We start from the raw sequence: 13,119 nt of genomic DNA, 5'->3' as shown, positions 1-13,119 counted from the left end.
ATAAACTTGTCTTCTTCCCTAAATGCCAGATCTGTCATAGCACAAGGGTTAATTGGAAATTATCCAGCAAATCCATGTTGTAATAGCCTACCCAGGTGATTTAGCCAAAAGCCTGCCCCTTTTTTCTCATCTACTCCGATGGTTGTAACTAACACCTATATGCTGATGACTCCTAAATCTATATCTCCAGCCCCGACCTCTCCCCCGAGCTCCAGGCCCGTATTTCCACCTGCCTACTGGACATCTCCACCTGGATGTCCCACAGGTACCTCAAACTCCACATGTCTGAAATGCGATTCATTTTCTATTTCTTTTTCCCCTTCCCCCCACCCCCAACCTGCTCTTTCTCTGTAGCCCATGTATCAGTTGATGGTAACACCATGCATCCAGTGGACAAGCAAGCAATCTAGGAGTCATCCTGAATTTGTTCTCCCCCAGCCCCACGGCCTATTACCTAACCCTCTGGTTTTTACTTCCTAAATATGTCTCAGACTTGGCCTCGTCTCTGTGTTATCACTGCCACTGTCTTGATTTAGGTCCTTATCACCTCTCACCTGAACTACGGTAGAACCTCCCTTCTGATTTCCCCCCAGTTAATCCCCACACCCAAGTCAGAGGAACTTAACTTACAGAGATGGCTTATCTGACACTTCACTGATTTCATATTGTCTCTTTAGCAAAAGCTTCTAAGATCTGGGTGACCTGCACCCACCTGCCTGGCTTGTCTCTTTACCCTCCGTTCTGTTCTTCGTACGCTGTGTTCTGGCAGGGCCAGCAGCACTGAATTACATAAAAGTCTCCCAACACATCATGTGGTTTCATGCTTCCTTGCCTTTGCTCATGCTGTTTCTTCTGGCTGGGATGCTGTTTCTCTCTTTGTCCAGTTGGTAAATTCTTCTTTGGCCTTCAGAACCCCAGTGAGGCTTTATATCAGAAAATCTCTCCTTGACCTCCCCCAGGCTGGATGCGTCACTTCTTCCTCTGTGCTACTTCTGGAACTTGTTGATGCTGCAATTATTGCATGGATCACATTTGATTATAAATATTGGTTTTCTTGCCTGTCTTCTCTTCTAGACTGTGAGCTCTCTTGGGCAAGGTCTCTACTGTCATTATCAGTGTCTAGCGTAAATTGGTGCCTAATAAATGTTTGTTGAATGAATGATAAGCCTAACAGTCAAGTGAAAGGAAATGTGAGCTCCTAGATGATAATGGATGATTAGGATTCAGACCTGCTACATTAAAAGTAAACTAGGAAGACGTTGATTCAGTCTATTAAGTAAAACAGAGTCACTCATCAAAACCATGATATAACTTAGATAACCCTTTTTAAAATTTGTCAAAAAGATACAGTGTTTAGGATTCTATGGATGGATGGTTTCATCTTCTGAGCTTAATGACTCAGGAAGTTTTCTACATTTTACTTTGAACTGTAGGAAAAGCCTTGGGCGAGCCTTTGTCTTTTCTGCAGAATTTTTTTGTTGTATAAATGACTTGAGTGATTCCTGTCAAGTCCATCCTCTTCTCCCTCCCAAACGCTATGGTTTGATCATTCGTTCATTCATTCAGCAAATATTATTCTTTTATTGTGTTGCTAACAAAATTATTAGAAGAAAAAGTTTAAATGTATTTTGCAATGATTTCTGTCATGGTTTTAATTTTTTTTTTCCTTCTTTTCATCTTCTAGTCTTTTCTGAGAAGACTGGGGTGCCTTTCAGGTTGAAAGATCCAGTGAAAGTAGAAGGGCTTCAGTTCTGTGAGAACTGTTGTCAGTACGGCAATGTAGATGAGTGCCTTTCTGGAGGAAACTATTGCAGCCAGAATTGTGCTCGGCATATCAAAGACAAGTAGGTTTTCACCCCATTTCATCTACAAGATGAGTTTTAGAGTCCAAGATCCTGGTGCCTGAGAATATAGAGGGTCTGTGCTCTCTGCCAAATGCCATCCCCCACCCCCCACATTTTTTTTCCCCCTCAGAGGCTTTCCTTTTAGAGACACTTTATCCCATTTCTGGACTCCTGACTTTAGTCATGATTGAGCCGAGTTGTTCGGCTCACGTCCTACCTGCAGAACAGCCTCTGTGTCTTTCTTTAGCCTTTTGTTTACATTAATTTGATTGCTCCCCAGCTAAGAGTATTTAGATTTCTTTGGGCTGCGTACACATTGTTAATGATACTGATGTTTATGGGAACACACTTTTGTTTATATTTTGGGGGTTCTTAGGTAATTCAGCTAAAACTCCACAAATGGAATAAAGCTTCCTCTGGCTGGGAATCAGCTGGATGGGCCATAGTGACATAGTGAGTTATGTTGCTGCTGATCTCAGGACAGACTGAGGAGTCTGAGACAGGGACGTCAGCTCTAACTGACAGGGGTGTGTGACTGCTGCCTGGGGACTGTCTGACAAGGTCAGCTTATCACCAAGAAATTCTTACATAGAATTGCATACTGCAAATAAATGATTTGACATTTATGTTTTCATGGAGTTTCCCATGTATTTTAATCAGCACAGGCTCGGGAATTGTCTGTTTTCGTTGGCCAACTGATATTTTACAAAGTTACACTTGGCCTTCAGCAGTTGGATTTGGCGTTCTTAATAATTGCTGCATCCTTGCTTTAAAATTGCCCCAAAGGCTAGAATATCTCTAATAATTGATTCTTCCTATTCTTTTTTTTTAATTGGCCGCATGCTTCAGCATATGAAGGTTCCTGTGGCAGGGACTGAATCCTAGTCGCAGCTGCGACCAGTGCTACAGCTGTGACAGTGCCAGATCTTTTATCCCACTGTACCGGGCACGGTCTCAAACTGGCACCTCTGCAGCAACCCAAGCTGCCGCAGTCAGATTGTTTTTTGTGGCCGCATCTGCAGCATATGGGCGTTCCCAGGCTAGAGATCGAATAAGAGTTGCAGCTGCTGACCTGTGCCACAGCCACAGCAACAATAGATCCAAGTTGCATTTGCAACCTATGACACAGCTGGGCAATGCTGGATCCTTAACCCACTGAGTAAGGCCAGGGATCGAACCCGTATCCTCACCAAGACCACGTCTGGTTCTTAACCCTCTGAGCCACAATGGGAACTCCTGTAGTCAGAGTCTTAACCCACTGTGCCACAGCAAGAACTCAACAATTGACTCTTTTATTAGTATGGGTGGCAGCTGTGAAAGACAAATTACATTTTATTTAAACTCGTTAGAACCTGTTTCACATGTGCTGGTCCCCTTTAAAATTATATCATTAATTATGTAATTATAATAATACATAAGCTAATTTCCACTTTCTGCCTTGACAGCTGTATATATGACAATGGTTTGAGGTGTTTCTTATCGATAGTTTAATACATACACATTTTCCTAGTGGTTAAGATTTTTTAAAATAATTTTCGCATTGCTAATCAATGTATAGATAGTTGATGGGTATTGTTTCCTGTCACTCTTCTGGGTTTATAAATACAGCAGAGATCTGAAAGAAGAGAGGGATGTGGGAGAAGACAACGAGGAGGAAGATCCTAAGTGTAGTCGGAAGAAAAAGCCAAAATTATCTCTGAAAGCCGACTCCAAGGAGGAAGAAGAGCGCGATGATGAGATGGTTGGTACCCACAGGGCTGCTCCTTAAGCGGGTAGCGCCATGGAGCCAGTTACCCAAGTTCAAATGCTGGTTCTGTGACTTTGTGTTACCATCGGCAAGTTACCCACCTACCCTCTGTGTGTCACTGTCCCCATCTCAAAGTGGGAATAATAAATGGTAGTACCCCCCCCCCAGGGTGAAGAAGTAGGATGTCCTGGAATTTACAGCTGGAATGAGAGAGGCAACAGCAGAAGCTTCAGTTTTGTAAATGAATTTTAAATTCCTCTTGACAGCAAAATGCCAATCCCGTTTTGGAAAATCATAGACAGATCTCATAAAACTATGTGAGTAGGTAGAAAATAGCAAATAAATGTCAGGTATATTTGGAGAAAACTAATTCAGAATGTGCTAATTAAAATAGAAACATGTCATCTGTAAAGTATTATGAATAGCTCTATATGAAAAGAGAATTTTAAGGTCTCAACACATTTTCCTGGCCGTCACTATTGAGTAGCAATCATTGGCCAGTTCGCTAGTCCCGGAGCTAGGAATGCAGGAATGGATGAGACAGTGGAAAGAGGGGTATCTGTCTCAGGGATGTTACATTCTTGTTAAGGGGACATATAATAAACTAAACAAGGTGAATATCAGCCTATGCTGAGAATGACAATAGAATATTAAGATTATCTGACTGCTTTATTTTGGGTAATCAGGGATGCCTCCCAGGGAGGGTGGCTTGGATAATGTGATTTGAATAATAAGCAGGAGCCTGACATAAAGTTAAGAGAGCGAGTCCCCTGGGGCAATGGAAATGCTAAAGAAGAGACCGTCAGCTAGGATTATGTGCAGCATGCTTTTGCTTAAGGAAATAAAGATAACAACAGGTCCTTGAGCCTTGAGGGTCAGGGGGAGGGGAGTAAGATGAAGCTGAAGGGTTCTGTGCCGTCCAGTGCTTTAGGGCAACCCAGTGGGGTTTTATTCTAGGGTGGTGGAAAACCATTGGCAAGTTGAAGGCAAGGGGAATACTTTGCTATAACTAATGTGTTAAAATGATCACTCAAGTTTTGCCATGTGAGAGCAAGAGTGGAAACAGAAGCCAATTAGGAGTTGATTGCAGTGGACTAACTGAGAGGGCTCTGTAAGACAGCAGTCAGTGGATTGGAGGTAGATCCTCATGTAGAGTTGTCAGGGTGTGTGAGGGAAAGGGAAGAATCAGAGATAACGCCTAGATTTTTGGCTTGAACTGGTGCCTGGGTAATCATGCCATTTGTTGAGAATAGGAAGGCCCAGGTGGAGGAGAGGATCCTTTGGCCGTCCTGACTTGGAGATGCTTGTTAGACCCCCAGGCGAAGATCCCAAGTAGGCACCTGGATACTTGAATGTGGAGTCAGGTAAGAGGTTAGGGCTAGAGATATGGATTGGGGATATTTAGCAGACAGATGATCTGTGAAACCCAGGGAGAGTGATTAGATAAAGAAGGAAAGGGCCCTGGATTTCAGGGGCCACCAGCCAGGGGACTGGGAAAGAGGAGCCAGGGAGGTACCAGGGAAACCAAAATAGAGTGGTCAGGGAGCTGAAAGAAGAAAGTATTTCAAGGAGGTGGGAGCAGTATCTGTACTATAACAGAGTGTAATTCTTAGACATGTTCTTATTTTGTAAGGATCTCCGGCCAAAAGCAACACAGTTCTCAAATGACTTTCTTCAGAAGTTATGAAGTGAAATTGAAGAACAGTACCAAAAAGAAAAGCTTTCTGACAGCTCTCTAACTTCTCACTGGTGCCAATACGAGCTTTTAAAAGTCATAAACTTATCTTCCTCATTGTAGGAGAACAAACAAGATGGAAGAATCCTGAGGGGTTCACAGAGAGCCAGAAGGAAAAGACGAGGTGATGCGGCCGTATTAAAGCAGGGTGAGTTGATGCCAGGAAGGTTCTTATCCTGTAGCTTGTGCAATTGAAAATATTTCATACAGGTAGATGTTTCAGTCTTGATTGTAATGCACACTGTGGCAGGTAAGTATTGTTTGGGGGTTTTCTTTGATTAAACTATGTCAATAAAAATTAGAGTTTAGAAATAGATAAGGGGGGACAGCGGAAATTAGCAACTTTCCAGTAGTGTCAGGGGAAACTCGAGACCGTTTTCCCTTATTTCTTTTTCCATCTGGTAGATTTCTTCTACTTTTGCACTTTTACAAAAACCTCTGTTCTCATTCATTTCCTATGATCGTAGATTTTTAACGTTTCCTCTCAACTGTAACGCCTGACATGGTATGTTTTTTTTCTTCCTTTGTTCCTCAAGCAACACTTCATTTTTATGAGGCATCTAGTCCTCAGGTCCTGCCCTTCAGTACTGGGTGGATGAACTCACTGCCTTTTTTCCTCGGGACCTTGGCTCATCTCCACAGAAGCCTCCATGTGCCTCGCTAGGGCTGCATCCCAAGGACGTGCCACATCTGCCTGGCCCACGCTCTGTGTGAGGTCACTGCTTGGCGCGGTCCCACTCCTATCTGCCAGTCCCATCACCCCTACAAATCAGGGCCTGAACCCAGTGCTCCTCTTCAGGGCTCGGATGCAGTCCTTGCTCATTCGGCCCTTAATTCCTCAAAAGGAGTTTGAGATCTCTCCCCCTGCGTCAGGCACACAGCCTAATCTTTACACTTGGGGGGAGATGACCTTCTGTCTTACGTCACTGCCATCAACTTCACTGCCATCAACGGGAGTAAATCCTCAGTTACTCTGCACTCTGCCTCAAAAAGGTCTTTATCTTTCTCTCCTGTCCCCTTTGTTTCTGCTCTCAGGGCTCTGGTCCTTCTGAGATCTTGTTCCTTCAGTTATTTCCCCTCTTAGATCTTCCTTTTTTTTTTTTTTTTTCTCTTCCTGAGCTTCATCATTTCCTGTTCGAAGTTCATTCCCCAAATATGTTTTCCCCAGTTTTATACCCATCAAGCCATTATACTCTTTCTTTCATTTGGATTTTTTTTTTTTGTCAAATTAGTCCCCAATAAAATTGCTATTAGCTGAATCCCTATCTTTGTCATTTATATATTCTTATGCTGCTTAAAATTTGGCCCTTGATGCATTTTTTTTCCCTCTTCTCTAGGATCAGCAGCCAATCCCTAACCTCTCAGAACATTGGCCTTTTCTTGGTCCTCAACTTCTTGATCCCTTAGGAAGAAATTTTTGTTCGTCCTGCTTCTAGAAGATTTTACTTCCTGTAGCCTCCACGACACTGTTCTATCTTGGCTTCCTCCTATAGCTTCCTCATTTACTCCAAGTTCTTCTGCTCCTTTCTTCTGCACTCGTGTCTGGGTATACACACAGTTCACTTCTTTGCTCTCATTCCTTGGGAAGAGGAGCCAGGAAAAGAAGATTGAGAGATACAAGCCATGGAAATAAGAGAAGAGCCAGGCCCCAGAGAGTTAGGGAAATGAGAGTTCACAGTCTATCCCTCTGATTTCCTCGTTTTGGAAATTTCGGTCATTTTAGTCTTACTTGCCTTTCAGGTTTGCCTCCTAAAGGAAAGAAAGCTTGGTGCTGGGCCTCCTACCTAGAAGAGGAAAAAGCTGTGGCTGTGCCGGCAAAGCTGTTCAAGGAGGTATGGGCCCTTCTAGAAAGCGTTGTCTGTAAGGCCATAGGAGTTGGAATGCTGATCGGGACTCAGTATTGCTGTTTCTCCTCCCTCTTTAGGAAATGACTTGGGATAATTTCTCAAACATGCCATTTATCATATGTGAAGGGAGACCTCCGAGGACAGCGTGCGTTATATGCACACACTATCCTCAGAGCTGCACGCATGCACACGCATGTGCATGCACGCTCTTTTCTCTTAACGTTTACCAGGCTTTCACATGTCAATTTTAAGAGGGACCATTCTATTACTACTGAAAAACTAGCGGATAAAGAAAAACTGGCATGAAATTTCATGTCCACATCATGGCTTTGTGAGAATAAAAATGAGTTGCTGAGGTTTATGTAATACCACAACAGAGCATCTAAAAACAAGTTACTATATTAACTACCCTAGAAATATTTCATCGCAAGTGATTTGAAGTCGGTAAAAAAAAAGTTCTGAGTAGGAGCTGCTGCCCCTGGGCTAAAGGAGGGTCAGTAAACTTTTTTTGTAAATGGCAATAAAAAATCCTGTAGGCTTTGCGGGGCATGTGGCCTCAGTTCTAACAACTCATCTCTGTTCTTATGGTGAAAGCAGCCATAGATGATATAGAAATGAGTGAACAGGGCTGTATGCCAGTAAAACTTTATTTACAAAAGCAGGTGGTGGGCCCGATGGGACCCATAGACTGTAATTTGCTGACCCCTGGTTTATATGATTTAATTATATCTAATCACAGTATGTAATAAACCTAACATCGATACTTTGTTATATACGTATGAACACAGTTTTTAAGAAGTGGTGAACAGTAAATGTTGAGGTGATTGCATCTATATTGAGAACATTCAATTTAAACATAGTAGTAGTTGCATATGACTTATTCTGTATAATTTCTGCAGCTTTGGTCCTTTTCAGAATGGATGTTTTGCCCTTAAAAAAAAGTTTAACTATAGCTAATTACTTGAATCAGTAATGCATTCGTATGATTCAAAATATGAAAGTGCAGAGTTCCCATTGTGGTGCAGCAGAAACAAATCTGACAAGGAACCATGAGGTTGCGCGTTCGGTCCCTGGCCTTGCTCAGTGGGTTTAGGATCAGGCGTTGCTGTGAACTGTGGTGTAGGTTGCAGATGCGACTCAGATCCTGCATTGCTGTGGCTGTGGCGTAGGCCGGCAGCTACAGCTCCGATTAGACCCCTAGCCTGAGAACCTCCATATGCTGTGGGAGCGGCCCTAGAAAAGGCAAAAAAAAAAAAAAAAAAAAAGGCAAAATATGAAAGTGCTCTAAGAAACTTAAGTGTACCTGTAAGCAATATGTAGACATGAATCCTCCCTTTCCTGTCTTGAACCAAATGGATACCGTATGTCATATACTGTTTTGGACTTTGCTTTTTTGTCTAACTTAGTTTGGAGATTATTCCATCTCAGTTCATGTACTCCCTTCATCAGTCTTTCATACTGATACATGGGAGACCATATTCTCTTTTTAACATAATCATGTAAGCTGCTTCCTGTGATTAATGTATATGTCATATGTATGCATCATATATATCACAGGCATATGGCACACACATAGATGTGTCAGTCAATAGGAATCAACTTAGAATGGAACAGACCTAAGATGAAATACTCTATCTATCCATGGACTGTATGATGTACAAGAATCTTCTGCTAAGTAAATGCTTTAGTGAATAACCTTGTACACTGCCCATTTTGCACATGTGTGGGTATTCCTGTTCCATAATTTCCTAGGATTAGAATTGCCAAGTCAAAGAGAATGTTCTTTTTTATAGTATCATGAGATTACTAGCAGTTGTACAAGTTTATAGCTTTCTTGCGACGTGTGTGCGTGTCTCTTTCCCTAGAGACACTTGCCAGTGCAGTGTTACCACACTTTTTGATCTTTACCAATCTGATGGGTGAAATATATTGTATTGTAATTTTACTTTGTATGACTCCTATGAGTGAGGTTGAACATCTTTTCAAATAGGTAACATTTGAATGTCTTTTTTTGTCACTTGTTTAGAGTCTTTTCCTCTTTTTCCATGGGATGATTCCGTGACCCTTTTGGATTTGTCGGAGTTGTTTATGTATGCCATTGTATAGTGTTTAAGAATGGTGATCACTCACTAAAACTGCCGTCATTTTGCATTTTAGTATCAGTCTTTTCCATATAACAAAAATGGGTTTAAAGTTGGCATGAAGTTAGAAGGTGTGGACCCTGAGCATCAGTCTGTGTACTGCGTCCTCACTGTGGCCGAGGTAAGCTTTGCCTCATCTTTATTTTAAAATAAAGTAGTGATTGTAGAGTTTTAATACTGGGAAAAAGTGCCATTTGTTGAGTGCTTACTTTATGCCAGGCGTGATGCTTAGGAAGGCTTCAGAGGGAAGAGCCAGATGTGTCTTTGAGGCAGGAGGTGGAGGACAGAGGAGGTTGTTCACCAAAGGGTTCCTGAGGGCATAAAGTGCAAGGGAGAGATTCTGGGGAGCAGAGGGAAGGGGATTAAGGGGACAAAGACTTGGGCAGTATGACCCCGAGGGTTTGGAGGGACAGATTACTAAAGGGGCTTGTTTCTTAGGCATTGACCGGACACAACCGAGTGTGAGGCCGGCTGGTCTACCTCGTTCCAAGGCTTGAAAGAGAAATAGCCACTGAGATCCTTGGCATGGGGTGGAGGTGGGGTAGGGGGCATGGGATGGATTGGGGTAGGGGCACGGGGTGGATTGGGGGATGGGCACGGGCTGGCCATTAGGTAGGGACATAGGGCAGCCGCTTACCCTTCTCGAGAGATTGTGCTTCTAGGGTGCCACTCAACTCTGTGGTGGGGACTCTAATCTCTCTGGGGGGAGTCATCTTATTTTAAGTTTATACATGTACAACGTCAGTGCATTCTCTTTGGAAAAATACTAATATGTAAGTAAAATATAAAAAATTCAGAGTTCCCGTTGTGGCTCAGCCATAACGAACCTGCCTAGTATCCATGAGGATGTGGTTTGGATCCCTGGCCCTGCTCTGTGGGTTAAGAATCCAGTGATGCGGCTTGGATCTGGCGTTGCTATGGCTGCGATGTAGGCTGGCAGCTGCAGCTCTGATTTGACCCCCTACCCTGGCAACTTCCATATGCCATGGGTGTGGCCCTGAAAAACAAAAACAAAAAAAAAAAACAAAAAAACCATCATTCCCTTTTTGTCTCTCCTTTCCCATTTCTCTAAATAAATCACTGTTGATAGATGTCAGATATCTGACATCTATCCTTCCAGACTTTTTTTTCCTGTGAATTTACATATGGTACAAATGGGTGTATTTAAATACATATACTTGTGTGGGAAGGTGTCCATGTGTGTATTTATATACGTATGTTTGTATGTGCATATATATATGTGTGCACACGTATAATAACATGTATGTATGCCAACCCAAACATCCATACATAAATATACACATGGACTCACATATACAGAATCTTTCTCATAAACTGACCCATCTTGTAAGTTTATTCTGCCACTTGAATTTTAGCAACATGCCTTAGAGAACTTTGCATGGCAGCCACTATATAGCTACGTGATTGCTTTGGGATTGTGAGTTGCCCTGGCTCTGGGCTCTAATCCTAGGCTTCTTGTTCAGACTTCGCTGCAAGGTGCCCTGGAGTGGTTAGTGGTCTGGTGTGGTGGGTGGTTCCCCTTGAGCACACCTCCTGTGCAAGTGGGAAGGAGATTGAGAGGCTGAACTTCTGAGAGCCCAGTGCCAAGCATGACCCAGCTGAGCCTCCATAAACCCATGTGACCTTTTAACTTAGAACTTCCTCAAGTGGGGCCCTCATTTAGGCTGTGTGTGGTCTCAGCCTTTGGTGTGCATTCCGCAGAGTGAGTTCTCATTGGATCCCATGGAGCTTGACTCATCTGAGTGTGAATTGGGAAGGCTTTTTTTTTTTTTTTTCTTTCTCCCAACTCTGCTGCTGTGGAGGGGAGAAGGTGGTGACCTCTCCCTGTGTCTGCACCAGCTTTGGTCCTGGATATGGCCGCCTGGAGCTTTATAAAGGACAGAGCGCCAGCACTGAGTTGGTGCACAGGTGCCCTGGGACCCTGCCGGAGGCATGTGCCCTGGGCTTTCGGCTCTCCTTGGGAGCCTGTGCTTGTACAGTGAAGGGAGTGAAGAGAGGACCTGTATCCTTGGAAGAACTGCTCTTCACCCCAGATCTGTGTGCTCCTGTAGGATGCCAGAACACCCCAGCTCAGCTGCTCCCAATATGATAGCCTAGGCCTTTAGATTTTGTCATTCGTTCGCTTGTTTTTGTGGTTATTAACAAGGTGCTTCGATTAATGTAACCCGTATCATACTTGATGTGCATGTTAATTTATTTTTGTTCATGTGCACAAATATTCTGGGCTTTTTCTTTTTTTGTTTTGTTTCTTAATCAACCTCCTTTACCCATTTCAGGTTTGTGGATACCGGATAAAGCTGCACTTTGATGGGTACTCTGATTGTTATGACTTCTGGGTAAATGCAGACGCTCTAGATATCCACCCAGTTGGGTGGTGTGAGAAAACTGGCCATAAGCTCCATCCTCCGAAAGGTATTGCCACTTTTTAATTTCACATTTTACATTCTGAAAACACTTATTTTCTTATATTTAATTTAGATTTTTAAGAATTCAGACTTTATGGTTATTCTGGTGGGCCCAAATGTAAGTTTATTGTCCATGATGAAAAATGTTAAAGTGAAAGAAGTTTTAAAAATAGAATCCTACCTAAGAGAATAAACTATGTCCATTTTTTATTTGCATGTAATATGACATTTACATGATACTTAATTGTAACTACAAATTTAAGCTACGTATTTCCATTTCATACACAGTCATACATAGATAGACATTCATGGAATAACTGATTTGAAACATTAGTTCTAACCTGTTTATTTAAGTGTATTTACTAATATTTCAATAAATAGAAAATCTTGAGAAATTTTGTGTTAAACATACATATTTAATTTTTTAAGAGATTGGGAAGGAGAATGTAACACTGAAATTGGTTTAAGTGGAGGTTGAGCTGATAGCAATTACTCTTTTATTATTAAATTCTTTATATTACAGTCTGCCAATGATCTTGTCTGTTTAATGTTAACAAAAGATCTAAGAATAACAGATACTGTCTTTTTCAGTTCACCCCTAGTATATTTAATAATATCTTATTTCCTTCCTTTTTGGCTATTACCTTCAGTATCGTTTGCTTGATGTCAAAGAACTAGGTTACTGGTTTGATGTTTTTGGCCCGTCTTGGGGTTATTGGGTTTTAATGGACAAACTATTCTTTAAGTGAAAAATTAATAGCAGAATGATATTTTCAGATAACTCAAAGAATGAACAAAAAAACCAGAAAAGATAAGGATGAAAAAGAAAATCTCTAAGCCATTGTGTAAATTGGTCCCTTATATTTGGTGAATTATTAGCTGGTCTTTTCACACCATCTTCTGGACTTTGATGGAATTAGAAGAGAACACTTGAGCAGATAAAATAAAAGAGTCAGTTTCCTTTGTTAAGGAAATGTTGGCTTTACTAACATTAAACATGAAATTGAGAAAATTAAGTCAAGGACATTTCCATTACTGTAATTTGCCAACGTGCTTACTCATCATACGTCTTGAATTGTCATTCTTGTGCTGATAGACCAAACAGATTTTAGCTGTTGTATTACTTTTTTCTCCCCCAGCTTCCCACTTGTTTCTATTTGTTTCTTAAATAGAATGGGTGAAGGAAAAATGAAGAACTTGACTACTCCAGCTCACTGCTGAAGAATTCTACCTAAATAATGGTAGAAATAGTTGGTAATAAAAAGAACTGATTGGAGTTCCCATCGTGGCGCAGTGGCTAACGAATCCGACTAGGAACCATGAGGTTGCGGGTTCGGTCCCTGCCCTTGCTCAGTGGGTTAATGATCCGGTGTTGCCGT

General features: G+C 42.0%; 1 protein-coding gene across 7 annotated transcripts in view; it reads left to right on the top strand.

The window, feature by feature from the left end:
* Window positions 1–13,119, top strand: part of L3MBTL3 (L3MBTL histone methyl-lysine binding protein 3) — a 121,041-nt gene that overhangs the window by 31,479 nt on the left and 76,443 nt on the right. For 3 of the 7 annotated variants that reach the window (XM_047758860.1, XM_047758870.1, XM_047758851.1), the window contains exons 5-11: window positions 191–265; window positions 1,685–1,844; window positions 3,453–3,585; window positions 5,390–5,474; window positions 7,067–7,158; window positions 9,331–9,435; window positions 11,612–11,747. In XM_047758860.1, the coding sequence (XP_047614816.1) occupies window positions 191–265; window positions 1,685–1,844; window positions 3,453–3,585; window positions 5,390–5,474; window positions 7,067–7,158; window positions 9,331–9,435; window positions 11,612–11,747 (786 nt within the window). The remainder of the gene's footprint in view (window positions 1–190; window positions 266–1,684; window positions 1,845–3,452; window positions 3,586–5,389; window positions 5,475–7,066; window positions 7,159–9,330; window positions 9,436–11,611; window positions 11,748–13,119) is intronic. The other 4 variants (XM_047758892.1, XM_047758884.1, XM_047758876.1 and 1 more) reach the window with 3 other exon arrangements.

Source organism: Phacochoerus africanus, chromosome 2 (genome assembly GCF_016906955.1).
Source record: "Phacochoerus africanus isolate WHEZ1 chromosome 2, ROS_Pafr_v1, whole genome shotgun sequence".
Classification (NCBI taxonomy): Eukaryota; Metazoa; Chordata; class Mammalia; order Artiodactyla; family Suidae; genus Phacochoerus; species Phacochoerus africanus.
Note: the sequence above shows the minus strand (reverse complement) of the source record. Positions and strands in the feature narration are given on the sequence as shown.